This window comes from Dasypus novemcinctus, chromosome 14 (genome assembly GCF_030445035.2).
Source record: "Dasypus novemcinctus isolate mDasNov1 chromosome 14, mDasNov1.1.hap2, whole genome shotgun sequence".
Classification (NCBI taxonomy): domain Eukaryota; kingdom Metazoa; phylum Chordata; class Mammalia; order Cingulata; family Dasypodidae; genus Dasypus; species Dasypus novemcinctus.
This window is the reverse complement of record NC_080686.1, coordinates 30,576,007-30,603,793: the sequence shown is the minus strand read 5'-3', so window position 1 is coordinate 30,603,793 and position 27,787 is coordinate 30,576,007. Positions and strand designations below refer to the sequence as shown.

General features: G+C 39.5%; 1 protein-coding gene across 1 annotated transcript in view; it reads right to left on the bottom strand.

Moving 5' to 3' along the window:
• PREX2 (phosphatidylinositol-3,4,5-trisphosphate dependent Rac exchange factor 2) overlaps window positions 1–20,265 on the bottom strand; it is a 328,672-nt gene extending 308,407 nt beyond the window's left edge. Inside the window, exon 1 of the mRNA XM_058275621.2 lies at window positions 19,834–20,265. Within this exon, the coding sequence (XP_058131604.1) occupies window positions 19,834–19,950 (117 nt within the window). The 5' untranslated portion in view covers window positions 19,951–20,265. The remainder of the gene's footprint in view (window positions 1–19,833) is intronic.
• Between the last annotated feature and the right edge of the window lie 7,522 nt (window positions 20,266–27,787).

The window sequence follows — 27,787 nt, the reverse complement described above, 5'->3', positions numbered from 1 at the left end:
TTTAACAACAGAGCAGTCACTGGTAACCCTGAAAAAGTCATTTCTGGTGGAATGGTGGAATGAAAGCCTGATAGACCTGGCTTCAAAAGAAAATGAGAGAGAGTAATGTGAATTTACTTGTATCTTCAGCCTAACTCTCCTTTCTGGTCTTAAGGTGTGGTCAATGAACTCTTCTTCCTTCTGCATGTCTGCTTTGCCATTTACCGTCATGCAGTCTTGAACATGCCATCCATGGGTTATCTCTACAATAACTGTAGCGGTAATAATATCATCTGTGTGCTACCCTTTAATACAAAGCCCTCAACATTTAGATTCATCATTTCTTACCTGTGCTGAGAAGGCAGAGGGGTGACCAAAGAGTAAAGGCTTTAAAGCAACAGCAGATATGTTGTTCTCTTGCAGGTGACAATGTTGGATTTTACCTGAACCCGGTGGTCCTGGAAAACAAGGCTAAGAAATCCCCGCCACCCACTGTGCTACTGTCCAACACAGCCTTACCAGTCTCCTTAGCGTGACTAAACCTTAGACAGGCTTCCTCTCTCTCTAGTCCCCTGACCTCCCTCACTTTGGCTCTTTCAGAATCTAGATAGACCTGGCGTCAACAATAAACGCAGGAGATAACATCATATAACTGGCATACCACCTCTGTTTCTTCCCTATTCCAACAGCCCTCTAGTCAGTCAGTCTCTCTCTTTCTCTCTTTCTCTGTTACAATAGTCTTCCTGACTCTTCTCTATTGCACAAAACTTTGAATAAAGTAATTTTTGCCTGTTTCACATGGTCAGGTGCACGATTTTCCTTTGACACAAGCCTCCAACCATTTCCTGTTCGACTGGGAAGTTCATTCCTGCATCACAGGACTGCTGTGCAGTTGATAATGTATTTAAATTCCCATCACATGGGAGTTGCCTGCCATCTACCAGTTAGTTTCCCTTTTCTAGTAAAGAGTGGCAAGACCAGAACCCACACCTCACTGCAACAAGTAATTGTCTTAACTTTCTTGCTACATAATGTCTTTTTGAAAAAAGTCTCTTTTCATAGATGTGTGTATCTGGAAAACTAGAGTAAAACAGGAAGGAAAGAATTAGAAAATCCCCAAGTACATTCAACTGCAGAAAAGAGCCTATTCTGGCTGATGATTTTGATCACTGATCATTTTGGTCAGTTCCATAATGTCTTTCTCTCTAGTGCTGGTTTTATAACTACTCCAAAAAACTCACTCCAATTTTCAACTCATGCTGTTTTCCTTCATCATTTCAGAGCTCTCTAACTTTTCAAAGAAGCAAATACAAAACTTAAAGCACATGGCCAACTTTTTAAAGGCATATTGGAAAAGCATTCCTTGGTGCAATCCTTGATTGATGTGAAGAGCATTTGATTCATTCCTCTGTGTTTCTCAACCCTACCTACACATGAGAATCAGCTGGCAAGCTTTTTAAAACACAGATTTCACCTCCGTCCACCTCCAGCCTGAGATTCTAATTAAGTTGGCCAGGAGTGAGGCTCAGGCTCCCTTGTATTCCCCACTGATTTAGTCTTTCAGACTTTGCTGAACACAATGGGTTGTTCTATCTGCAATCTCACCTGAGCCTAATACATCCATTCCTACAAAAGTCTGCCTGAATCAAGTCCTAATTCTTTGACTCCATTGCCCCAAAGCCTCTTCTAGATCCCCATTGTCTACATCAAAATGCAGATGAATTAGTTCTAAACCACTTTTTCAGATATTAAAGGTCCTCCACCATTCCTGTCCCAGGTCCCTTTATCACCCACTACTTCCTTAAAGGGACTCCTCAGTCAGATCATTTTAATAACTGTTCTGCAAAAGCAAACCCATGGAATGAGACAGTCTTTCCAACAATTCCTTTCAAAAGGATAATCTACTTAAAACCACAGGCCTTCACTCTTTTTACTAGAGAGACAGATAAATGAGAATCCCTTCGCAGTAGGTAAATTAGTAGAAGAATAGTAATTGCTAAGTATTAGATGGCACGGCCCTTGCAGTGTCAGCAGAGAGATAAGGTAAGCCCTGCCCTCCCAGTTTCAGTCCAAACCCTCTACATGACTCATTTGCAAAGCATCACAAAAGAGAGAATGATTTTCTCCTGATTTATTTTACATTTCTTACTCTGAAGTCAAAATAGGATTATTTCTTGATTAAGAAAACATGAGTTTATAGCTACTGGTGTGAGAACTCTAACTCTGAGTATTTTGGGTGTATTTTCCCAAACTGGCAGCCCTCTGTAGGAGGTTGGTGGGGCTGAGCATTGCAAAGTAAAATGTCAGGCTTTATTTGTAAATTGGCTCCATCACATACATAGAAGCATGAAAATGGATTAGGAGTATTGTTATTTTTGCTGGGATAATTAATCCCATGTTGTTGAAAGACTGATGATTATTACAGTATTTCTTCATTTGAATAGCTCTCATTTGAGGTTTTTGGGTTTGGGATTTTTTTAATCTTTGTTCATGGAGTGGGGAAGTGAGCTTGATTGCTAAACTGTAACTGGATCTTAGGCCATTTTCCATGACATTTAGAGTCTACAGCTCCAAGAAAAAGATCTCAACCTCACTCTTAACAACTGTTAATCATAATAATCAAATTAATAAACAAAACACTTTACACTTTGGTTCCCCAAAATGCAGATAAATGACTTCTCTCTTATTATTTTCCCATACTTCCTGACTTGCTGAACAAATTATAATTAACAGTGTCAACAAACAGGAGGGAAGAAACATTTAAAGGTGCCTAGATCAGAACAAATGGAGCTATCAAAACTTTAACTGTAGGCGTTATGACTGGAGTCAAGTTCAGATAATGGGTAAAAGATGCATTAACTGACCCTTTTGTTTAGAGCAACCCATTTCACCTGTGTGCACCTGGGGACATACATGAAAGTGGCAGTCCTCTCCAGAATGAACCTGCTGACCAAATGAAGAGCAACCTTCAAACAAGCTATTCGAAGGCACGTTTCCAAGCTTTTCCTAGGGGTTCATTCACCAGACTTCTCTTACTAAGGAAAGTCCTGGTGCCTGGTAAATAGTCTTCTGAGTTATACAATAAATCGTAAAACATCAATAAATCCTTCTAAATAGAAAATGGACTACAAGAGAATTATTATAAACCAACTGACTCTAATGATTAATCAACCGAGGAAATAAGGTTAATAAAGGCAGTTAAAATCTGCCTCTCCTTGGCCATTAAATATTGTCCTAATCCTTATTCTGGTGATATCATCCATCCCTCAGAAGCTATCAAAAACCTGAAGTCCACAACCTAAACCACTCCAAATCCAGGAAAACTGCCCCTGACATGAGGATCCTGAAAGAGAAATGGGGAATAGGGGGCTTGTTGAAGTCCCCTGGAAGCAGCAGACCACGGGCCAGGGAAAGGAGTGAGCAGCCAGGATGACACTGCTCAAGGCTAAAAGGTGCAGAGCTCCTGGAAGCTGCATCTTGGCTCTGCCTCTCAGACCACAGAGCCCCTCTGCTGTGTTAGCCTTAGACCCAGTTCCTTCCATCGCCCTCTGGCATGTCCAGACATTACCTTAGACTCAATTCTAAGCTCAGTCTAGCTGCCCGGTGACCACCCCCACCAAATCCCCTGTGTCTTGGTAAATCAGCATCACCAGCAGTCAGTGCTGCCTCCTCCTTCCCGGGGTGGGGGTGGCGGGTAACCTCTCAGTCTTTGGGATTTCCTTGATAGGATGGTTTTGTTGTTCAAGGTCGACTGCCCTTCACCACACCTGATAGTTTATGCTATTGAGACGACTCAGGAAGAGCCAGCCTCACCTGCATCCTTGAGGCCTGCCTAGTGACAGCAGGAAGGCCAACCCTGTGACTAGGGACTGGGCTTCGAGTGACCAGGTATCAGCCCGCCCTCCAGGGAGCAGAGGTGGGGCTGGAGATTAAGTTCATCCGCTGGGCATTGACTCCATCAATCATGCTTTCTACCAGAGACCCCAAGGAAAACTCTTGGGCACTAAAGCTCAGGGAGCTTCCATGATTGAGAAAGGATTAACACATCTCTGTGCCAAGAGGGTGACACATTCTGGGGACACAGAAGCTCACATTTGGGACCCTCCCAGACCTTGCAAGCCCTACGCATAGCTCCTTTTGGCTTCTTACCTGTATCTTCCTCACTACAATACAACTGTAATCATAAGTATAGAAATTGCAGTGAGTTCTAAGAGTTGTTCTAGCAAATTATGGAACCTGAAGGGTGGTGAGAAGCCTGGAATTTGTAGCCAGTTGGTCAAAAGTTCAGGTGGCCTGAGCCCATGAACTTGTGCCTAGAGTCAGAAGGGCAGTCTTGTGGAGGACTGCCCTTACCCAGTGGGTTCTGCAACTGACTCCAAGTGTAGTCAGAATTGAACTGTGGGAAGAGGATTTGGCTCAACTGTTAGAGCGTCCACCTACCACATGGGAGGTCCAGGCTTCAAACCCAGGGCCTCCTGACCCGTGTGGTGAGCTGGCCCACGTGCAGTGCTGATGTGCACAAGGAGTGCCGTGCCACACAGGGGTGTCCTCTGCATAGGGGAGCCCACGTGCAAGGAGTGCGCCCCATACGGAGAGCCGCCCTGCGCAAAAAAAGTACAGCCTGCCCAGAAGTGGTGCCGCACACACTGAGAGCTGACGCAGCAAGATGACGCAACAAAACGAGACAGATTCCCGGTGCCACTGACAAGAATACAAGTGGACACAGAAGAACACACAGTGAATGGACACAGAGAGCAGACAACTGGGGCAGGGAGGGGGGAGAAATAAATAAAAAATAAATCTTGGGCGGCGGACTTGGCCCAGTGGTTAGGGTGTCTGTCTGCTACATGGGAGGTCCGCGGTTCAGACCCCGGGCCTCCTTGACCCGTGTGCATGGGGGAGCCCCACGCGCAGGGAGTGCACCCCGTGGGGAGAGCCACCCAGCACGAACTAAAGTGCAACCTGCCCAGGAATGGTGCCACACACACGGAGAGCTGACACAGCAAGATGACACAACAAAAAGAAACACAGAGTCCCGTGCCATTGACAACAACAGAAGGGGACAAGAAGATGCAGCAAATAGACACAGAGAACAGACAACCGGGGTGGGGGAGAAGGGGAGAGAAATAAATAAATAAATCTTAAAAAAAAATAACTTTATAAAAATAAATAAATAAGAACTGAATTGCACTGCAGTTGGTGCTTGGAGTATACTGCAGTGTTTGCAGCTGGGGATCAGAAATTGACTTTTTTGAAGTCTTTACTGCATGTATTATTTCATTAGGTAAGTTATGCCTTTAAAGCTGGACACGCATATCCCGAACACTTTCTTGTGTTTAGTTTGGTACAAGGGCTGTTAATGTTAGGGCTGATTTTGTCAGATTCACATCACAGTCAAAACCAGTTCCACTGATAACGGATAGATAAGAAATCTTAAATTTTTCCTTAATCTGAAACAATCAGGCAGACAAGCCACAAACAGTACAAAGGAGAAGTGAATGGAAAAGATTGCAACTTTCTGTGGTAATTGTGTTTGCACTTCCTTTTAATTTTTATGATGTATTAGCCAAAGAATGGTCTCCTTGAAGAGAGTTGGAAGAAGAAAGCACATAACTTTAGCAAAATATACAGCCAGTTAAATAAACCCCTTCCCTTCAGTTATATTTCATTTAAAGCCTAACATAACTATTCACCAATTTCTATTCTGAAGTTGGTAATGACAACGGGAATAAATCTATATTCTTCTTTTGTGCTACAAATTCAGGATCCACTGAAGAAGAGGCTGCTTAAAAATGATCACTTATGAACTAACCCTGAGAAAAAAGCACGTCATCACCAGAAAGAGGTCGAGTTCCTAAATGCTATTAACAGTAAAGCAAGAAACAAGGCCCCAGGATGCAGGGAGAAGGAGTATTTTCCACAGTCCTTAACTGACCTTTCCCCTCCCCCAGTCTTTGGCAGTGCCTCCCGATGATAGTTTATTGGCCACAAGAGGCTGCATCCAGCTGTCACACTTCTCAAGGGAGTCACTTCTACAGGACCATCAGACAGGATATTGCAGGACAGGGGATTGCAAGGCATCCTTTATCCTTCCCTGTCAGGGAACAGAGACGTTAAATGAGTAAAATGTAGGCGAGCCCTTATTATGTTATCATGTAACTCATGTCTGGCATTACCTAAGGCAACTTCCATAAAACTAACTGCCTTCAAATCCTGCTGCTCCTTACAGTCTCCAAATCCCCTCCCCCAGTTTCCAATGCTTCAATCACTGGTGCTAAAGGACACTTCATTTCCAGCAGAAGCTTTTCAGTGGTCCAAAGTGCTAGGTTCCCACCACTGATTAATTCTAACATTGGCTGCAGTTCCCACTAGACACAAAGCTGCAGGGACATGAAAGTATTAGCAAAATGTGCTTCACAAAATAAGCTCCTCGGTGGTAAAACATAACCAAAAGAGGTAGACTATTTTTAGTTTGCATGTCAAAAAAAAAAAAAAAAAGCCTATTACATTAAAGTCAGTTTATTGAAAAATGACAGCTAAAGAATTAACTAAAGCCTCAAGTTTTAGTCATCACACTTTCACTAATCTGTTCTATTAACTTTCTTAGCAAAGTGCATCTGGATTTAATTTCACCTGTGAATTATAATTACACTAAAGAATTAAATAAGAGACTTGATTAGCACTTTCCTATTAGATATTGCCTGCTAAAGTTAACGATGAAAAATCAACTATTTTCAAATATTTTTAGAGACTTACAGAAAGGAGTGAATCCCTGTCATCACATTCTATATAAAACTCCAAAACACACTCTCTTTTATTCCCCTTCTGAATTTCATTTATTCCCCTAGGCCCTTACACAGGATAAAATATTATGAATTCTATTTGTTTGTCTTGTATTTCCTCATCTAGAGTGGATGCTCCATGAAAGCAGGGATTTAAAAGTCTTGTAGTCCTATTCCTGAGTCCAGATTAGTACACAATAAGTGCCCAATAAATATGCCTTTATATATTGTAATCTTTAGCATAAAGGTTCCAGAAGAATCAAAATAATCTGGATCCTATGTTCATGAAAATAATTACCAGAGAGGATAATCTTAATGCTTATTTATTAGAGGCAACTATTTAGATTGATCTGACACTCAAAATAAACAATGCTAAAAGGCCATTCACAAATGAAAAGTTACTTTTGGAGATGAGTAAAAATCATTCTTGATTCTACTTTGTGGTAATATTTTTAGATTTTTTAGTTCTTTATTTGTGAAAAAAATTACTGCAAGTTTCACTTACATGTTAAAGACTAAGAAAATTCTAGAACAACAAAGAACAAAATTAGAACTTTGAATTCTGACAGACTGAAAAAAATATATAGTGGGGGAGACATAGTACAAAATAGTAAACCTATAGGCAATTTTTTTCTTTAAATCTAGTCAAATTTTTCCCTTTTTAAAAAGTTGTTCAAGTATCCTGGTTGACCATCTGAATCTCTCTTTAAGATTTTTCTTCTATTTACCTGGTGCCATTAAAGTAGAATGTGATATCAGCAAATCCTCAAATATAGAAATATGTATTTTTAAAATCAAGAATCCATTCAGTATCAACTAAGTTCTCAAATTTTCTGATAGCCCAACTTATATCCTAATAATTAGGTCAACCTTAAGTATAATTTTTTTTAAAAGCCTCAAATTCTAAAACATATTTGCTACTTTCAAAAATTTTCAGCATTCAGAGAAAGTCCATTTTTATATGTGAGAATCACTAACTCACAGGAAAATATACAGGAGAAACATCAACTTCTGACATTAACTAAAAGCTCTTTTCATTTAACCATCACATGCTGTCTTTTGTATCATAAGCTGATAGGCCCTTGCTAATTTCCTAACTAGAAACTGAGGAAAATGCCAGTATAAGTATAACATGGCCTATTTAACAAACTTCATTCCATGAGTACCAGAATGGCAGTTACTCTCCCAAATCTATTCTATCAGAAGAAATAAATCTTGCAAACAGAACATTCCCTGTAATACTGTTCATTTTAACTATGTGATTTACTTCATTTGTGTTTAAATTATATCAATGCTTTCTACTAATTAAAGTGATCTGTAGTATATCCACTGAATGCAGAGCAAAGCCTTTTGGAGAGAAGAACATATATAGAAATACATATATTTAATTACCCCTTGCCTCAAAGAGCTTATGATTTAATCTGTATAGAGTAAACCTGAGCTATATTTAACACATAAAACCAAGGATTCAAATCTGTTATGAAGAACTGAGTTAAAAAAGTATATAGAAATCCAAAATGATCCAAGAGGAATTAAATTAAACTGAAACTAATCTCAGTAATCATATATATTAACATACAATCAATGGTAGAACTAAGGTTGTCTGTTTTTAAAAGGTTAACAGTAGTTCCTTGTTTCTGTAAGTGAGAACTACGGACTTCTGGGTAATCTTTGGCTCCTGGCTTTGCCCCCACCCCCCCCCCCCCACCCCCGTCTTGGATTGACCATAAACTTCTGTTGCTCTCTTCTTGATGGTTTGCCTGAAATGAACAACTGTTCCTTCCTGACTTCAGTGTACTTCCGGAGTCAACAAGTTCCAGCATCTGCATTTGTATTCCTAGTCCAGACTAATCACACTGTTTCCGCAATCAACAAATGTTCCAGGACAGCAGAACATCTTGAATAACTGTACAAAGCATCTATTCAGAATCCCCCCTCCCACTTACAAACCGACCAAAGTGTCCTCACATGTGTGAGTTCTAATGCTACAAGCCTTGCAGGAAATTGTGAGTTGTTGAGTTATATATGAATATGCAGTGTTTGACACATAGCAAACACCTAATAGATGGGTATATTATGCTGGAATACTTCTTCTGGAGGCCTCAGAAAAATAAATTACAAAATCTCCAGGTCCCCCAAATCTTCCTATATTGAAAGCCAATGGAAATAAACTTTAGGCACCTTTTACAAACATACATGAATAGACAGATAAATATTAGTAGAGTTTCTATGTGGGCATAAAAATATAGTAAGGGAAAATAACCCAAATTATATTTCAAATACAATAATTCCTCTTTTAATATTTTTTTATTTTTTAGAGAAGCTTTACATTACATAAATGTTACATCAAAAATAAAGGGGAGTCCCACATACTGCACCCCCCCCCATACTTTCCCACATTAACATCTTTCATTTGTGTGGTACATTTGTTCCAATTGATGAACACATGCTGAAGCATTGCTACTAACCATGGACTATAGTGTACACTTTGCCCTGCATAATTGTATAGGTTTTGACAAAATGTATAATGGCCTGTATCCATCATGGCAATGTTATGCAAGACAATTCCAGCGTCCCCAAAATCCCCCATGTTACACCTATTCTTCCCTCTCCCTCCCCTCAGAACCTCTGGTGACCACTGCCTTTATATCAGTGTTATAAGTTCTTCTACTACTAGAATAATAACGTCTACTTTAGACCATGGTTGTAGTCCCCCCCTTCTGTTTTTTCATTCCTCAATCTTGAGGATTTGGGGATGGTGATGCCCACCCTGCCTCTGATTGAGAGGGGTTTAGATCCCATGGGGCAGATGGACAGAACTATATTACTTGCAGTTGTAGACTCTGCTTTCTGGGATGGACGTTGTCCATCATCATCCTTTTTTTAGTTGTCCTGGGTGAGTTCAATGAACTAGAGGGCTGGTATTGCAACGCTGATGAAATTCAGGGCTCAACCAATACGAAAGTTTCCTACAGTAAAGGAATTCAAGTATTCATATAAATGACTTCCTGAGGACACAAGCTTAAAGTATTTCTCTGGCCAAAATGTGGCACAGACTGCTCACATCCCACAGAACTTATTCATATACCCACACTAAAATGCAAGGGAGGCTGGGAAAAGGCAGTCATGTACTGAGCTAAAACTTCTAGCACTACATATAAGAAAGGGATATTGGATATGGGGCATTAGAAGTCTCTGCAAGAATATCTCAGCCTACATATAATATCAGGAGTTAAAAATGCTTTTTGACCTTAAATAAAAGGGAGAAATGAAAAGGACAAATGAGTTTATATGGCTATGAGTCTACAAAAAGAGCCAGGAGGTTATCAGAGGGGTCACCCTTATGCACACCTCAGCAGAGTCCCAGAGACAGATAAAGTAAATACAACCCCAGGTATTGGTTCTTCTGAGGGATGCAGAGACCCACAGGTTCTATGGTCATGGCAGATGGAGTTCAGTGCCATGTCACTTGGCCCACTTTGGAGTTTGTGTTCCTGAGTGTGATGGAGCTGGACTCAGAAGTGATCTTTGTTCACAAGCCTCTCCTGTTACTTTTACTGGACCTGTGGTTGGGGTTGGGGTTTGGTGTATACTCAGAGGACCTGAATCTCTGGACTGACCATGTGATAGCCAGGTTCTGAACCTCAACAGACTTGCAACTCCTACACTCTGGTTTATTGGACTTACCCCACTCAGCTAACATGGAGGTAAAGAAGGTCAACCACCACACCAGGGAGCCAAGAGTGCCTACAACTGAAAGCAGGAGAATTGCATCCATCATCCATGTGGAATCTAAGCCCCCTCTTGATATAGATGTGGAGTGGACACAACCATTCCTGGGTCCACAGGATGGAGGAATAGAGTATGGATTAGAGTGGATTTACTGATATTCTATTCATATACTATTGTGATTAGTAATTGTAATCAAAGAAAATTTAGCATTGATGTGGAGAAAGTGGCCATGGTGACTGCTGAGGGTAGGGAGTGGGAAGAAGAGATGTGATATGGGGGCATTTTCAGGACTTGGAGTTGTCCTGGGTGGCACTGCAGGGACAGTTACCAGACATGTATGTCCTCCCATGACCCGCTGGGTGGACTGGGGGAGAGCGTAAACTATAATGTGGACCACTGACCATGAGGTGCAGCAGTGCTCAGAGATGTAGTCACCAAGTGCAATGAATGTCCCATGATGATGGAGGAGGTTGTTGTTATGGGAGGAGTGGGGTGAGGGGGGTGGGGGGTATATGGGGACCTTATATTTTTTTAATGTAACATTAAGAAATAAAGACAAAAATAAAATAAATTTTAAAAAATTAAAAAAAGAAGTCTCTGCAAGATCTCACACTAAGAGGTACAAAAAAAACTGAGATAAAATTGTAAATACAGTATTCAAAATAAACTTTATAAAAAGTACCTTTATATTTTAATGTACATGTAATAATATACTTTAATATTTTATGCATTTAATATATTTGTGTTTATGTATTTTATATAAAATACATTAAAGTTATGCAAAGTCCAACATCATATGGCTATATAATGTGGATTATGGAAGTCCCAGCCAGCCACAATTCACCTCTGGAAAAATAATGAATTAAGCAATACTGGTATGTGGGTACAGACTAATGTTTAGGTGATTAAATAAAGTATAATAATGTATTTCCATTGATCTTTCTCTAGTGCTACTGACAGAAATAAAACTTTGGGATGGGAATGTCATTTCTAAAATCCTAAGATTTCTTTCTTTAAGGTGATCGTCTCAAGAAAGAAAAGGCTAGAAAGCCAAGGGAGCATAAAAACAAGCCCGAGATGATGTGTTACAAGGCATCAAAGGAAAACATCAACATTTCTTGCACAATCACTAAAAATGTGTCATTATCCATAAAACCTCTGCTACAGGCAAGAATACAACTTAGATAATTAAAATAACAAAAGTGGCAAAGCAAAGTCAAACCTAAAAGTCAGCCCGTTTGACCCTCAGAGAACTCAAACCTTAAAATGAATAAAAGTGTTTATCCATCTATAATCTATATTGCCATATTTTGCTATAAGCCCAGAGATTATTCTTATATCAGTATTCTAAATTGAACCAGCTGGAGTCATTTCTTAACTATTATACAATTTAACCTTTTGAAATGAAGGACTTGCCTTTTCATGGAAAATATGCATTTCACATTAATCATAGAACACAATGTCCCTGGCTTAGATATTCTCCAACAAAATAGGCCCTTTTTTTTGTACATCAGGCTTTGGTATATGGTAAGGTTAGATTAGAACAAATTGATTCAAGAAATCAAAATCTGAAATTGTACATTTGGTATACCAACTAGAAATTTTTAAAAATCATAACCTCACCTCAACATGTGATCAATTTTCTTAAAAATTACAAAAATTTATCTCTTGGATCAAATGGAATGATTATTTTGAATGGGGAAAAATAGGGAAAAAAAGTTTTTATCAGAAGTGTCAGGTTTTGTATGACTATGCTTAATACTATGGGAAAAGTGACCCAACTACGATTTATAGCAATGAAACATTTACTAAGGATAATCCTTTTCCTGAAGTGTTGACTACTTGAGGCAACTATAATGTATATTAAAGAACTTTATTTTAATATAGCTAATACAATTTTAAGTTGGACAGAAGAGTAAATATCCATTTATTATGAAATATATATAAGTGTTTTGAGAATTAGTATAAACAAAATCAAATATTTGGGGATCAACCGATAGTACTGAGAACACAAACTCAGCAATTTTATTTGATAATATATATTAGGTATACAAAAGAACACTCAACAGAACATTGTTAAAAGGCAAGTGCTTAAAAAAAAATGCAATCACCTGAAGGGGTTATCAGATATATCAATATTTCATTTTAAAAATTGTGTACAATGACTGATGTGTGCATTAAATTAAAATAGTAGTTCTATACGATTTGTATGGTGGTGTTAAAAATGATCATATCATTATTACGAAGATTTAAACCTAGTCATAACAGATATAATAAATTAGGAGTGGTTACTTTATCCATATGATGCTCTTAAGAAAACATTTACTCAAATAACTATTTTTGGTAAACATGATGAGGATTGTCATACATCCAGCCTCAGATGCTGCAACTCAGCATGTGCAAAACCAAGCTCAGTTTCCTCCTCCAAATGATGTTCTACCGCTTGCATTCCATTTCTCAGTTAACACTATCCATCAGTCTTCAAAACAATCCATTCTACTTAAGCTTCCACTTCTGAGTAAAAACAAAGACTAAAGTTTTACCCAGAAAAAAAGTCTCATAGTCGTTGGTTTTCTTCACTGATTTGGGATTTTTAGTGTTGGTTTTTACCTTCTCCATTGCTTCAATCTTAGATCAGACATTCCACACTTCTTAAGATGGACCAATAATGACAGAAACTCCTAATGGGTAACCCAGACTCCAGTCTTTGTTCCTCAAATCTGTTGACAGAATTCTCTTGCTAACAAATCTAATCTGATTAGATACTATTCTATTAATGTCATGGTATTATGAAAAGGTATAGTTATCCAGATATAACTGTAAGACTAAAAACATATCCTTCTGTATAGGGGGTGGGCTCTAGCCCGATGATTAATACCCCAAAAATCAGTTCTAAGAATCTCATTTACTTCATGGTACATCACCACAAGAGACAAGATGTCCTGAAGGAAGCTTCCCAATGCCATCCTTCATGTATGCACATTCAGACTAATGACTAGAAAACAAAGAACAGCAGCAAGGCAGCGCCCAGCCAGGGAGATTGAATGGGAGCTTTAAGGTTCAGGGTGAAAATGGGGCAAGATCTGCAGATCCTGAGAGCAAGATCAGTTTGGTAGGAGCAGAAACTTGTATTACACAAAATAGACTGTGTTTATGTTTCTTGCCACTTCTATGATTACCAGCCTGTGCTCCCCCTTAGTAAATAGTAATGGCTTTGGAAGGTGATAATCTGTCCCAGATTAAGAGGAACTCAAGGAAAGGGCCTCCTTCTCTGCTAGTGTGAAGAACGGAAGAAGCAGTGCATGCTGAGACCCAGCAAGGGGATACACCAGAAGGTACCCCCAGGGAGACACAGATTCAGGGTCTCTTAATCTGGCAACTTTTTCTGCCAACCTTGGAGGTTATGAAACTCATTTATTATTATTAGGAGAGCAAGTGTTCCCTCACAATTGATGCTTCATTGCCTACAAAGTCAAAATTCTTAAGAATGGAATTCTTCTCAAATTGGCCTGGACTTACCTCTCTAGCTTCATCTCCTATCAAGACCAAAAAAGCATACAGAACGTTTTACCGTTGTAGCATGCTTGGCTCTGCCACACCTAGGCCACACTACAACAAGCTGCTCATGCTGGATGGACAATCCCCTCCCCATCTAGCCCCTTCCCATTCATCCTTCAGATGCTAGCTCGGTGGTCACCCTTCCATGAAACTCCCCTTGACTCGCAGCCTGAGAGAGTCACATTGCTTATAACTCCACTGCTGCACTTCCAACACTGTATTGTGATTATCTGGGTACATTTCTCTTTTCTCCACTAGTGAAGGCATATCAATGGATGAGACTATGTCTTATTTCTCCTTCGAGTCCAGGACCTAGAATAAGCCTTAAGCATAGTTTGTTGAACCAATTAATCTTTGCCTGGAAAAATCAGATCATGACTGAAAGAGGTTTTCAGGTTCATTAAGACTTTGTTTTTGCTTGCCTGTTTGTTTTTTCTTAAACACCTGCTATTTACCAAGCACTGTTACTGTTTAGACCAAGAAAAGTGTACATAGGAAGTAAATGCATGGTTCCAGCTTTCTGGGAGTTTGCCATCTAGATAAGTGTTTTAGCAAAAACACAAATCAGAGAAACCGAGGTGAAAAGCCTGTAGCCCTAACAATTCAGTTCCCCATCACCCGTCCCCCATCAGCCCTCTTCACTCACCTCCCACCCCAAGTCCTGTAGGGGTCCTAAAATTAAACCACAGAACTCCAGAGCTCCAAGGAACACAGACTGAAAGACACTATTCCACACAGAGAGCTAAGAGATGCGCATGTGTTAAGACAAATCAGATAATGAATATGCAATTGCTTTGTGTAAATTGTAAAGCACCGTGCTAACTATGGTTGTTATTACACTGAACATAAAGTGTTTTCACTGCCTTAAAGTCAACTGAGTAGAATGAGTTTTGCAACAGACAGAGAGGGGAGCAAGAAAGAGCATTTACAAGAATCCCTTGGGAAGGAATGTACTGACAGAAGGGAGCTATAAAGGAAGGAAGCAAAGAAAAGACTCAGAAACGTATTAAAAAGGTAGAGGAGAATATAAAGGAGAAGAAAAAAATGTATCCTAAAGATCATCACTATATGTGACTCCTTATGACAACTGTAGCATCAGAGGAAATGCAGTAACTATTTATAGGGCCCTTCTCTGAGCCAGACACTGAATAAACCCAAGCATAGTCAGTAACTCAGAAATGCAATTATTTCCTCAAAGAGAAAAATGGGACTTGAAAAGTTTAGGCATGTGTCTAAAGTTACACAGTAAATGAGAGACAGGACTCAAATTCTGGGGCATCAGAGACCAAGGCGTGGACAGGCGACGAATGGCCAAATCCTTTGTTTATGGCAAGACACGCAGCTCAAAGCCTTTTTCTTGAGTGCTGACAATGTGAGATGACCATCCTTTCTGGTTTTCCAGGAACAATACCAACTTCCATCTGTTTCTCAGTGTAGTCATTAACAGCACCCCCTTCACTCTCAGAAGTGTCTCCAAATAGACAATAAATTGAATAGTCATCCTACCTCAATGCCAGTTGCCCACAGTTGAGACTTGTCTGCACAATTTGCCAGGGCTAGTGCAAAATGAAAATGTGCGGCCCCTTGTTCAAAACGCAGGGAAAAGGTGCTACTATAGGTACTAACATCTAAAGCTCTTTCCTTTATTTCATGTATCTCCTGTTCACATGCATGTTCCCATGATCCATTGGACTTCACTTGTAAAATACAATTTCAAAAATAAAACTAGTTAGAATTTCCATGTGGCAATAGCAGAGCTTTAAACCAAGCACCACGGGGCCCTTCTGAGCACAAGGCCTGGTATGAGTCCACAAGACTCACCCCGTGGAGCCGACCTTGCCTGCCCATTCTCTGCCCACTCACATGGGTCTGTGTACCCACCGGGATCTCGGCATGCTGCGTGCACTGGACTGCAAACAGGAAGCAGGCTGCAACCTACAATTATCCAGACTTTGAACGTTAAATACTGGATATTAAATTCATAAAATAATTTGCTTAGAAAAAAATGTTTCAGAGTATTTCTAAAAAGGAACACAATTTCCTTTTCCATGCAAAGTAACAAAGATTCAAGCATATAAGGTCACTCTCTACCATTTTACCTATAACATAAAATAATCTAGATAATGTAACCTATCTGTGATCTCACATGAAAATTTACAATACAAATGAAATAGTGGTGCATTATTAAGTTTTTAATATCTCCATGACATTTGTTTTAAATGCAGATACTGAAAATTTAATTTAAAACTTTTTGTTATATAAACTTATCTGCACATAAACAAAACTTTTAAAATATCCACTATCAATACAAACAAAATGGAAGGAAATGGAATCAGAATTTTAAGGCTAACTGAGAAGCTGTCCTTAAAAATGGGGTGCCGGGAAAGTGGATGTGGCTCAAGCTATTTGGCTCCCGTCTATCATATGGGAAGTCCAGGGTTTGATTCCCGGGGACTCCTTGTGAAGGCAAGCTAGCCCATGCGGTGAGTTGGCCCAAGCATAGAACTGGCCCACTTGGAGTGCTGGTCCATGCAGGAGTGCTGGCCAGTGCAGAGAGCTGGTACAGCAAAATGCTGCAACAAAAAAAGAGACACAGGAAAACCAATACAAGATGCGGCAGACCAGGGAGCTGAGGTGGCACAAGCACATGAGCACCTGTCTCCCACTCCAGAAGGTCCCAGGATCGGTTCCTAGTGCTGCCTAAAGAGAAAAGACAGGAAGAGAAGACAAGCAGACACAGAAGAACACACAGCTAACCAACACAGAAAGCAGACAGAGAGCTCAAACAAGGTGGGGGGGGGGGGGGGAGAAAAAGAAGGGGGGTGAGGTGATAGAGGATGAATCAATTCATTCAATAAGCAAATAAGCATCTATTGAGTCCCTCCTGCATCACAAGCATTGAACAAAATTCTGGGGAAAAAAAGATGAATAAAATGTGCCCCTACTCTCAAGCAGCTTATATTCTATTAGAATGAGAAGAAGGTAAGTAAATAAATATTTTTTTTGGTACTATGGAAAAAAATAAATATAGGGTGAATTAGGAACAAAGCAGGGAGAGCTTATCCTGGAGGAGGGGCAGAGGGAAGGATCAGTTCATTAAAAGGTTTCAAGAAGGTTTCGTGAGTTGAGTCTTGAAAGCCAAGAAGGAACTGACCAGGTAGCAAAGGCCCTGGAAGGGGGAAACTGAGAAGCCTGGGAAAATACAGTGCATCATGGGAATGGCAAGCCACTCTAAATGACAGTTTAAAAGGCAGCTTTGTTCAAATAAGAAGTCCGTGCCTGGATACATATGCATACAGACTGATGCTAAGTTATAGAGAAAATAAAACAGTGTTCAGGGACTATTTCAAACTTGCATCGGGTGTGTGGGGAAAGCGATCTCCCGTTAAAAGGCCAAATAGTTGGAATTGAGAAGAGAGAAAACCAAAAGAAAGAAAGATCTACAGAAAAGTTTCCCCCTCAAGGCATATGATCTTTTAATCAAGGAAAATCATGCCATTTGGTTTGCTTATTTGTGGGCCTGTAAGTAAAAATATATTCTTGGTAAAACCAAAAAGATGTTCTCTCTCTCTTCTTCCCTTTCCTAATAAAGATAAATTCTCACTTCATCATTGCTAAAGGCTTGAAGCCTTTCTAAAACAATGACTAACCTAATAAATATTTATTTTTTACTTAGGAATGCTCTATGAAATTCTTGCCACAAATTTACCACTCAACTTGTTTAATACTCAGACTAATTATTTCAAAATAACTTTTATTGCTTGTCTCCATTTCTGATCATTCCCTTAAGACAGATTCCTAGAAGAGGCATTAGAAGGCCAAAGGGTTTGAATATTTTTAAAGTTCTTGGTACATATTAGCTGAAACTAATATCAAAATTGAATTGACTATATCAACTGAAGGTCACCAGTAAACGACATGGGGATTTAATGTTGTTACAAATAAACCCAAAAGAGAAAAATTTAATGATGTAATATAAAATAGATCTTAGGTTTTGAATGGTTATAAGACAAAAAAAAAAGCCAGGTAAACTTTTGCTTAAAATTGACATTCATTCCAATTAGTGTACGCTTGGATGTGTGTGCACTTATCTGTTCACAAACAATGCACAAAGAAGAGTAGAAGAATCGATAATTTCTGAATGAGAAGAGTGAAATATGGAAAACACAATTTTATACCTCCCATAATTTCTTACCTAACTATATAGTAATAACACATTTTCAAAGTTAATAATCAGGTATTAAGATAAGAGGAAAAGCTGATATTTTAGGTAAAGATTAACAGATTTGCTTTCGATGTAGATTAGGTTAGCTGTCAATTGTCAATTTTGTAAATTAGCACTCTGCACAGTACTTTTTTCATTTACCTCCAGAAGGAGTTACTAGTTCTATTTAAGAGGTGACTCAGGTACTTCAAAAGTCAAAGGAGTTTGTCACCAATAAAGTTCCATGAAAAGAAAATTTGAAACTATTAAGTCAAACCTCCTTAAAAACATGCTTTTTTGACAGTCATTCCTGCATGAAGTGGGCAATTCCATACATCACAATTACCAATGCATTATCACTATTTATACAGTTCCAAAAAATGTGGAAGTGCATTGATTTTGAGAAGTCCAACCAGAAGCTAACCTGCGCATCTTACATCACAAGAGACATTGTTCTTCCTTTTTGGCAAAAGCCAAGAGTGAATTTCCTTTATCATAATTATAAGCAGAAAGTTTACAGATTTAAGAAAACCAAGCAGGAAGTTTGGCATTTGAAACATTTCCCTTCAGGCGGAGGAGGGGAGTAGAAGGGAGAATAAATTCAGGGGACTTGAGTGAGATGTGTTGAAGCTCTTGAGTGAGGCTCAATCCCAGCAGACGGGTGTACAGGAGCCCATCCCCATGTTCTTTGTCTTTTCAGCAATGAATAGAGAAAATTCAACTTTTGAGCCCTATCTCGGAAATCAATTTGTCCCTCCTGGCCCTGAAATGAATGAAATGTTTTCAATGAGTCAAAGCTTAAACTTTGAAACAAAGTTCCAGCCCAATTCTAAGAAATCTGGAGGCTGTTTGACACGAGTTTTATTACAACACTCATGGGCTAAGTGTGAGCGGGGGACCGCAAACAGAACAGAGGACAGATTGAAGCCAGAGGGGGAAGGAGATGGTGGGACAGGGTGAGCGCTACATATGGCTCTAATATGCAACAGCTGCTAGAGATCACAACCCGCTGCTCTTTCTGTAACCCCCACCAGAATCCTATGTTTCAAAGATTATTATAACTAAAAGGACTTCGCTGCCATGTAATCTTAAAAATGTACTCAAGCTCCAGCAGATCCAAGGATTTAAAAGGAAGAAGAAAAAAACGGGAAAAAAAAAAAAAACCTAAATATACCTGAATGTAGCAAACTGAACTCTTTCTTTCCAAGCCAAAGACTTAAAATAAAATTCCCAGGGGAGGAAATTTCCACAATTCAAGAATGCTGGGCGGGTAGTGAGGTAAAGAAAACTGAAGAGTGATGGGGCAGCCACAACTCCCTGGGCAGCCTGGTGTCCTCTCCCACTCAGGCTAACTTTTCAAACCCGGAGCTCTCCAAGGCCCTCGCAACTCGGTGCGTCCGGGGGCCTTAGAAAGTCCCCACCCGTGTAAAACGCGCGCGGGTTCCGGTGCCGGGGATGTCCCGACGCATGCCACTGTCCCCGCGCAGACAAAGCCGCACGCGCTTCCCGCGGCCTCTCCGGGACCTGCGCCTCCACACGCGCCACGCGTCCCCTGCGTCGCCGCGCGGGAACACTCACCGACACCAGGAACTCCAGCGTGCCCACGTAGTCCCGCTCGGTCTTCTGGAGCTCGCTGAGCACGCAGACCCGCAGGCGAAGCTGCTTCTCCAGGTCCTTGGCGCTCTCCTCGCTCATGGTGGGCGGCGGGTCACGGGGCTGGCCGGCCCTGCTGCGCGCTCGCCCGCCCGCCCGCGGCTGCCCGGCCCCCGGGGCCGCGAGGAAGGAAACTTGCAGCCTCCGCCTAGCCCGAGCAGGCGCGGGAGACTTTACATGCTGAGGAGAGCCTGGGACGCGGGAATCGGCGGGAGCGCCGGCTGGCACTCGGGCGTCGGGAGGCGCGGGGCTCTGCGCGGGGACGTCCCGGGAGACGCGTCTGCTCGCCCGGAGCGGGGCGCCGGCCTCGCTGCTCCGGCCTCACTCAGCCGGGGCTGGAGGGGAGGCGGCTCCGACAGCCACAGCGGTGACTTGGACATTAATCAAATGCCTTGAATCCATGTGACTCCAACCCTTTACCCTTCGCCAAATCTCAGGAAAAGGAAACACAACCCTGGGGAAATGTTGCGTGCCAGCTAACTAAACATACACACACACTCACACACACAGACGGTGAGCACTTGAGATGGAACTAATTGGAGGTTCCCAAACCTAGGAGGACGTACTCCCCTCAGAAGGCTCCAAGGCACAGCTTGAGGGTTGCTCCTGGGACTCCCGCCTATTGTTTAGCTTTAATGTGTTTTGAACATATCCTGAAAGCAAAGAAACAAGTCCCCACAGTTACATAACTGGATGGGAAGAAAAACAACCACGGTATTTACCCTCTTCTTTCTGAAAAGAAAACACATTGATTTTTTTGGTTTTATTCAAGACACAAAACAGGTTTGTTTTTAAAACCCCCCAACTGCGAGTATTTCACAAGGCAGGCACTTCTTTCTGCATATATATTAACATAATATATGAAGGTACTATGGCAAAGTGACATAAAATAAAATTCAAATATAACACATCACCACTGAACTGGGCTAGGTTTTGGAAGGAGATCCTTAACCTATCTATACCTTTTTTTCAACCTCAAGATAGTGTTTAAATTTAACAACAGGCAAAGATATGTATGCCAATTCTGTTTCTTAGACCTCCTTTATTTAATTGCACCACTAAATTAAAAGATAAAAGATAAAAGACGAAGTTGTTGAATGCTCATTAAAAGACAGAGGTATGTACACACACACATATTCTAGGATTTAAGAATGGAGAGAAAGAAGCACAGAATATTTCCAATTAATTTAACAAGCAAACAAAGCAAACCTTATATATTTTTGTCTTGATACTATCCACATATATTTTCCAGTCATTTTTCCCTACTTAGAACAACTTTAAACAGTCCACAAATGATTTCACTTAAGTAAATGGAATAGTGAATGATTTCAATGCAAGAAAGTGGCATGTTAATTTGTTCCAATTGTTAAAGCATTAGCAAAACCCTAAAAAAATAAAGATGCTGTGGTAGATTGGAATCATATACCACCAACAAAACACATGTTAACTTAATTTGCAGTCCTGTGGGTGTGAACCTATTTGTAAATAGAACCTTTTGCAGATATTATTAGTTAAGGTGTGGTCAAGGTGAATCAGAGTGTGTCTTTATCTGTATTCCTGGAGGTCATATAAAGAGGAAATTTGGACACAGAGAGAGCTGCAAGAGGACCCCAAGGACATGACAATGTGATGCAGGCAGAGATGCAATCCTTGGTTTGCAGAAAGCCAGCACCAGAAGGCTAATGACTCCAAGAGAAAGCATGGTCTTGTTGATGCCCTGATTTGGGACTTCTGGCCTCTAAAACCAAGAGCCAATAAATGCTTGTTGTTTAAGCCAACCCATTGTGCAGTATTTGTCATAGCATGTCTGGCAAACTAAAATGGATTATTTACAACATAACTAGAGTGTTCCAGATCATGTCTTTTCAGATCATATTTTGTGATGAATCACTATACCCATCCACAAAGAAACTAAGAGGGACTTTGCTTTTCATGTTATATTTAAGACACAGTTTTTAAATGGTGGACAAGGTGTGATTTTTTTCCCGTTAATGCTACAAATCCAGAGGAAATAAAGTAGATGGCTTCATACCCTTTGTTGTGGAAGAAATACAAAGGGCAATTACATTTTAAAGAGCAGGCCTCAGGGCATGGAGTAAACAATAAACAAAAGAAACTGTGGACATAGGAAACATACATCCAGCAATGAATGGACAAATCAGAGAGGATTGTACCTTCTCACAATGTATGTTTGGGCAGGAAGAAAGGAAGGAATTTCTTCATCCCCAGGTCTGCACCCTCCCCCAGTGAAAAAAAAAGTAAGTTACGCTTTTCATAAGATGTTTTCCTAGATAACGTAGCTATTCTCTCTTACCACTTGTTCCCAACTGTTCTCATGCAATTTCTATTAAAAAAAAAAAAAAATCTGTGCATAAACACTCCAGCTGTCTCACCTCTGAAGGCAATATTCTTGCATTTGAATCACCAGTAGGGCTTTATCCACCCAAAGCATTAGCCTCAATTCAGCACATATACAGAGAACCTCTATGTGCATTGCATAGTGCTAGGGCCTGAGAACCACACAGGTCTTGATCTCTAGCATAATATTTCTCAAGGTGGATCATAACCATTGCATCAAAGTCACAAGAGGGGCTCATTAAAATGAGCATTCATGGACCCCACCCTGAACTTATTGAATGGAATTTCAGAGATGTAAGCTCTAGACTCATTTATAAAAATTCTCATATTCTTCTCGTATTTGAGGATTACCATTCAAAGACTTAAAACTGAGTGGGAAAAAGTCACCAGTATGAATTAACAGGCAACTTACAATTAATGCATTGCAAGAAATGTGAAATGGAAGCCAGCAGAAAGATGCTCATTTTCAGTGTGCAGATCAGAATTCTCTCAGAAGTGTGTAGAAATCTTATTATGATATTAACAGTTGTGTCCACTCTTCTACTCCTTGGTCTACTCCTCAACTTCAGGACACCATGTAATGCCGTCTGCCAGGCACCTCTCAGTGTCTTCTGCAGTCCTGGCTAGAGTTCTAAATTCTTCATCAAAGACATAAGAGCATAAGAAAACAGGGCTGGAGTATCTGGAAACCTTCACTTCAATGGTAAATAAGGTCTTTCATAAACTCTGAATGCATTGCATGGCTCCCTCCTTCCTCTATTGAAACTTTAGGCTCGGTCTGCCAGAAAAAATAAAGCAACAACCAAAATGATGGACAGGATCCAGTTTTTTTCTTGGAATACTAATGAGGCTGAAGCATCCAATGAAAAGAAGATGGGAGAAAAGAAGATAGAAGATGGGAGAAAAGAATTTATTTCCTATGCATGATCTTGCATAGGAAATAAATCATAAGATTCAAAAAGCCAAAGGGAACTCCTCAGGGGACTTCCTTTGGTCAGGCTTGGAGAAGGACAACTCCTGGACTAAAAAGACTGAAATATCCAAGCCTGCCTCTGCGAGAAGAGAGATTCCCTGGTCATATTTCAGACAGAGGTTATTTTAATCTCTCTGCCATTTTCATATTACTATTTGTCCAGGTAAAGTACTAGGTGAAATTTGATGATGTAGTTCAATAAAAGATATAATACAGGGGAAAAAAAGTATGAGATTGATTTATTGTATTGCCACCTATGACAGACTAATCTAGATTATATTAGAATATAGAAAAAAATTACAGAATGGAGCCATATTAATGCATAGAGTCTTAAATAAGCAATTCTGAAAATATTTGTTAATTTAGTTTATATTCATCCTTAATCTCTTGGTTACTTCACTTAATTTTGATGGAATTTAGTCATAATAAACACAAGGTGTCCTGGAGCATGTACGTAATTCTATCATACCAATACAAGGTATTTAGAATTTGTACTGAAATTGCTAATTTCTGATACAACTTTTTATGGCATAGTAAACTTAAATAAATGTGGGGATAATTTTACTTGAGTGAGGCTTTAAGTTTTTAAAGATGTAATCATTTCCAGTCTAGCTTGACTGAGACCAAATCATCCTCCTGACCATAATCTGACATGCAATGGACAATCACTTTCTCATTATGAAAATGTAACCTATAACTTCCCAGTACAGGACCAGCCAGTTCTTTTCTGTGATTATTCTCAGATAAATGTCATCCTTACTGTGTATCATCTGCCACCTTAGTCTTCCTTCCATATCCCTTCTTTAAAATCCCTTTCCAACCTCACAAACCTTCAAGCTACACCCTTTATCTCTCCTCCCTGGAAAAATTTCTACACAGTTCTACGCATTGCCTATGGTAGGCAGAATAATAGCCATCCCAGGGATTTTCATGTCCAGTGCCCTAAAACTATGAATATATTATCATCACATCAAAAAGGACTTTGCAGATGTGATTGAGTTATTAAAAACCTTGAGATGGGGAGAATCTCCTGGATTATCTAGGTGGGTCCAATCTATTCACATGATTCCTTAAAACCAGAGAACCTTTCCAGCTGTGCTCAACGAGGGAGACATGACTATGGAATAATTGTCAGAGAAATGCAATGTAACTGGGTTTGAAGATGGAGGAAGGAGGCTATCACTCAAAGACTATGGGTGGCTTCCAGAAAGGTAAACAACCCTGCTAACACCTTGATTTTAGCCCATTTAGAGACCCAAGTTGGGCTTGCAATCTACAGAACTGTGAAATAATAAGTCTGTATTGTTCTAAGCCATTTAGTTGGTGGTATTATAATATTGCACAGCAGCAAGAGATAATGCATTGCTGTTACTTCTTTACCACCCAATCTTTTCTTGAACCCCTGCTATATTGCTACTGTCCCATTATTGGAATGACACAATCTTGTAAAGGTAATCACTGTCTTTATTTGCTGATTCCAATGAATGATTTTCATTCCTTAATCTTATTTGACCTTCCAGCATTTGACAGAATTGACTATCTCCCATCCTTGGAAAGATCTCTTCCTTTGCCTTTTTGTGCACTGAGCATTATAAAAAGTCATAAAATATATACTATTTATTAATTTTGAACATTTTCCCTACCATAGCACTGATCACACTTTATCATTATTGTCAGTTTTAAATTGACTGGATTCTCTACCAGACCACAATATCTGTAAGGAAAGGACTGTGACACCAATTGGGCCCAGAGCCTCTCCAGAGCCTGCCATGCAATTGTAATCAATAAATACTTGATGGCTGAATATATCAATGAATGGGTGGAAGAAGAGAATACACTGGTCTCCCAAAGTTTAATTATTCTATTGCTGAACAAAGATAGGTCTGGGTTGGTCTTTGGTTTCTCCTCTATCCTTTTTTATAATAAAAAAAGCAAAAAAGATACCCTTTTTTTCCTTAGAAAAAAGTTATCTATATGTAAAGGACTTTCACTGTTGGATTGTTACCCTTCCTAGGTAAAAAGAAGAAACTACAAATATTATATTTATTTAATTGTATTTTCAAAGAAGTATCATTCATCTCACCTGAAATGCACTAATCACATAATCAAATTGATCTCTGAAAGTAATGTATACCAAGACATTAAAGAAAGAAATCACAATTAACAAGGCACAAAAATTAATTTCTGAAAACAGATATTTAATGTATTAGGCCACTCTTAGTAGTGGCGAAGAATCTTTTTTTCCTGAAATACTTCTGGAATCACTTTAAATATAAAACTGAACATGAGGAATATCCTTCTTGTACCATTTTGATAGATATAATTACTTCTGCACAAATAAATAACACACTTAACTACTAGAAAATTTAGGCACTATCTCTTGACTCACCGCTATATTACATGAGACTACTCGCAATTCTGCCCTTCTCTCTACCTGTCACCACCTTTTACCTTCTTTCTTCTGAGCTATATAGTCAGTTTTGTATAGTCAGGTTGATAATATTTATCCTGTGTTCTGTAAACACATTTAGGTCATCCATGTTTCATTCTTAAAGCTTAAAATCAATAAACAGTATATATTTTATAACTTTTAATAATGGTCACTGTAAAACCAGGTATTTTGCTAAGACTGCATCTCAGTCTCTCTGGGTCTGCTACTTAAGAGACCACTTCTGGGTTAAATGGTTTCTATTTCATAATATACCATCAATTGCTGAAAGTCATGCATGACATCTTTTGGTTTCCTTTATATGTATGCCACATCTTTATCAGTTTGTTTTTCAGCCATTTGTTTTTGTTTTTCATTTTGGTGTAGATTTTAAATTTTTTGTGTAAAGAAGATACATATACTCTTTACACAAAGTCACTAAAAATATCACCATAGGTACTATCTGATTGTTTTGTTTTGCTTCTATTATGTTCTTCATTCTTCTTGAAGTTGTCTAATTTCATTCCCAATCTAGACTGACTGCATCAGGATGAGCTAGATAACTATCATCCACTGATCATTTTTCAAAGGTCTCTGAGTGAATTCCATAATCTTTTCTGTCAGAAATCTTTTCTCTTGAAATCTACAATCATTTTGCTAGAGTATATCTCAAATAACTTCATTAGAAAGGGTGTATGAGAGGTAAATTTTCAGAGTCCAGGTGTGCCAAAAATATATTTATGTTGTCCTCTCGCTTTCTTGACAGTTTATGTAGGAATTCTAGGTTTAGAATTAATGCCCAATCAGAATTTTGAATGCATTTCTCCTTTCTCTTTCAGAATCCAGTATTGGTGATGAGAAGTCTAGTGCAATTTTGATTCTATATCCTTTGAAGAGGACCTGTCTTATTTATCTGGAAGTTTTTAGCAATCTTTATCTTTTCTGTTCTGACAAAAGGATTTCAGGACTATGTTTGCATGTGGGTCTTCTTTGATTTATTTTGTTAGGAGCTTACTAGACTCAAGCAGAAAGTTGTCTCCCCTGATCCCTGGGGAAGTTTTTGTATTATTTCTTTAAAATTTCCTCCCCTTTATTATTGTAAGCCTCTTTTTCTGGAACTCCTATTAGTAGAGCTGAACTTCCTAGAATGATTCCTTCTCTGTATCTCTTAACTTTTATTTCAGGCATTTGATCTGTTTTTTTTTTTGTTGTTGTTGGTGGTGGTGGTGGTGGTTTTTTCCTGAAATTGTAAGAGACCTACTCAATTTTATATTCTAACCCTTCATGGATTTTTTTCATTTGGCATACAATTTTATGTCTAACAAATGTCCTTACTTATTGACTGTTACTTTCTCAAAGCATTCTGTTCTTGTTCTTTAGAGAAAATATAATCTCAAATCTCCTTCTCTGAATTGTCCTGTTTCTTCTAGAGTCAGTTTTTCTGTTTGTTTATCTTGTCCATCTTTCATGTTAATGGTCTTCGGATATCCATTCTATTTAAGAATAGGCAATGGGTTACTTTTTCTCTGCAGTAGAGGTAGGTTTCCACCAACATTGTATGAATGAGTCTGTTACCCTGCTTAGTCTCCCTCATTAACGGGAAGGTTGACAAGGAAGTTTCTGTGTGCTGTGTGTGTCCAGGGATTTCCCTAAATGATGTGAAGCTTTTGGGAGGATAGGTAGGCAGCAGGTCTTTAGTTGTGGAGGTTCTAACTGCCCAAATTGGAGAACTTTATTCTAGAGTGCTGGCACCTAAAGTCATAACTCTTCCTACACAGATACTTTATTAAAGAAGAATCCTAAGGTGTTTTTGGCCCGAGATTGCTTGGTTGTACACTCAGCATCAGAGAAAACAGGGCAGGAAAGCAGAGAGATGAGCATGTCAGAAAACAAATATAAGTTGTTCTGTAGATACAGGGTTTGCAATTAAGCCAGCTTTTTTACTCCTGCTCTCTTTACAATTGCCAACTCTTTTTGCCTAAGTCCCCTCCCATTTGCTCTGCTCGACCATTCCTCATGCTCTTTTCCATATCAAAAGGCTGCCATCATTGTGGAGTGGAAGTAGCTCAGTGGTTGAGTGCCTGCATCCATGTACGAGGTCCTGGGTTTATTGCCCAGTA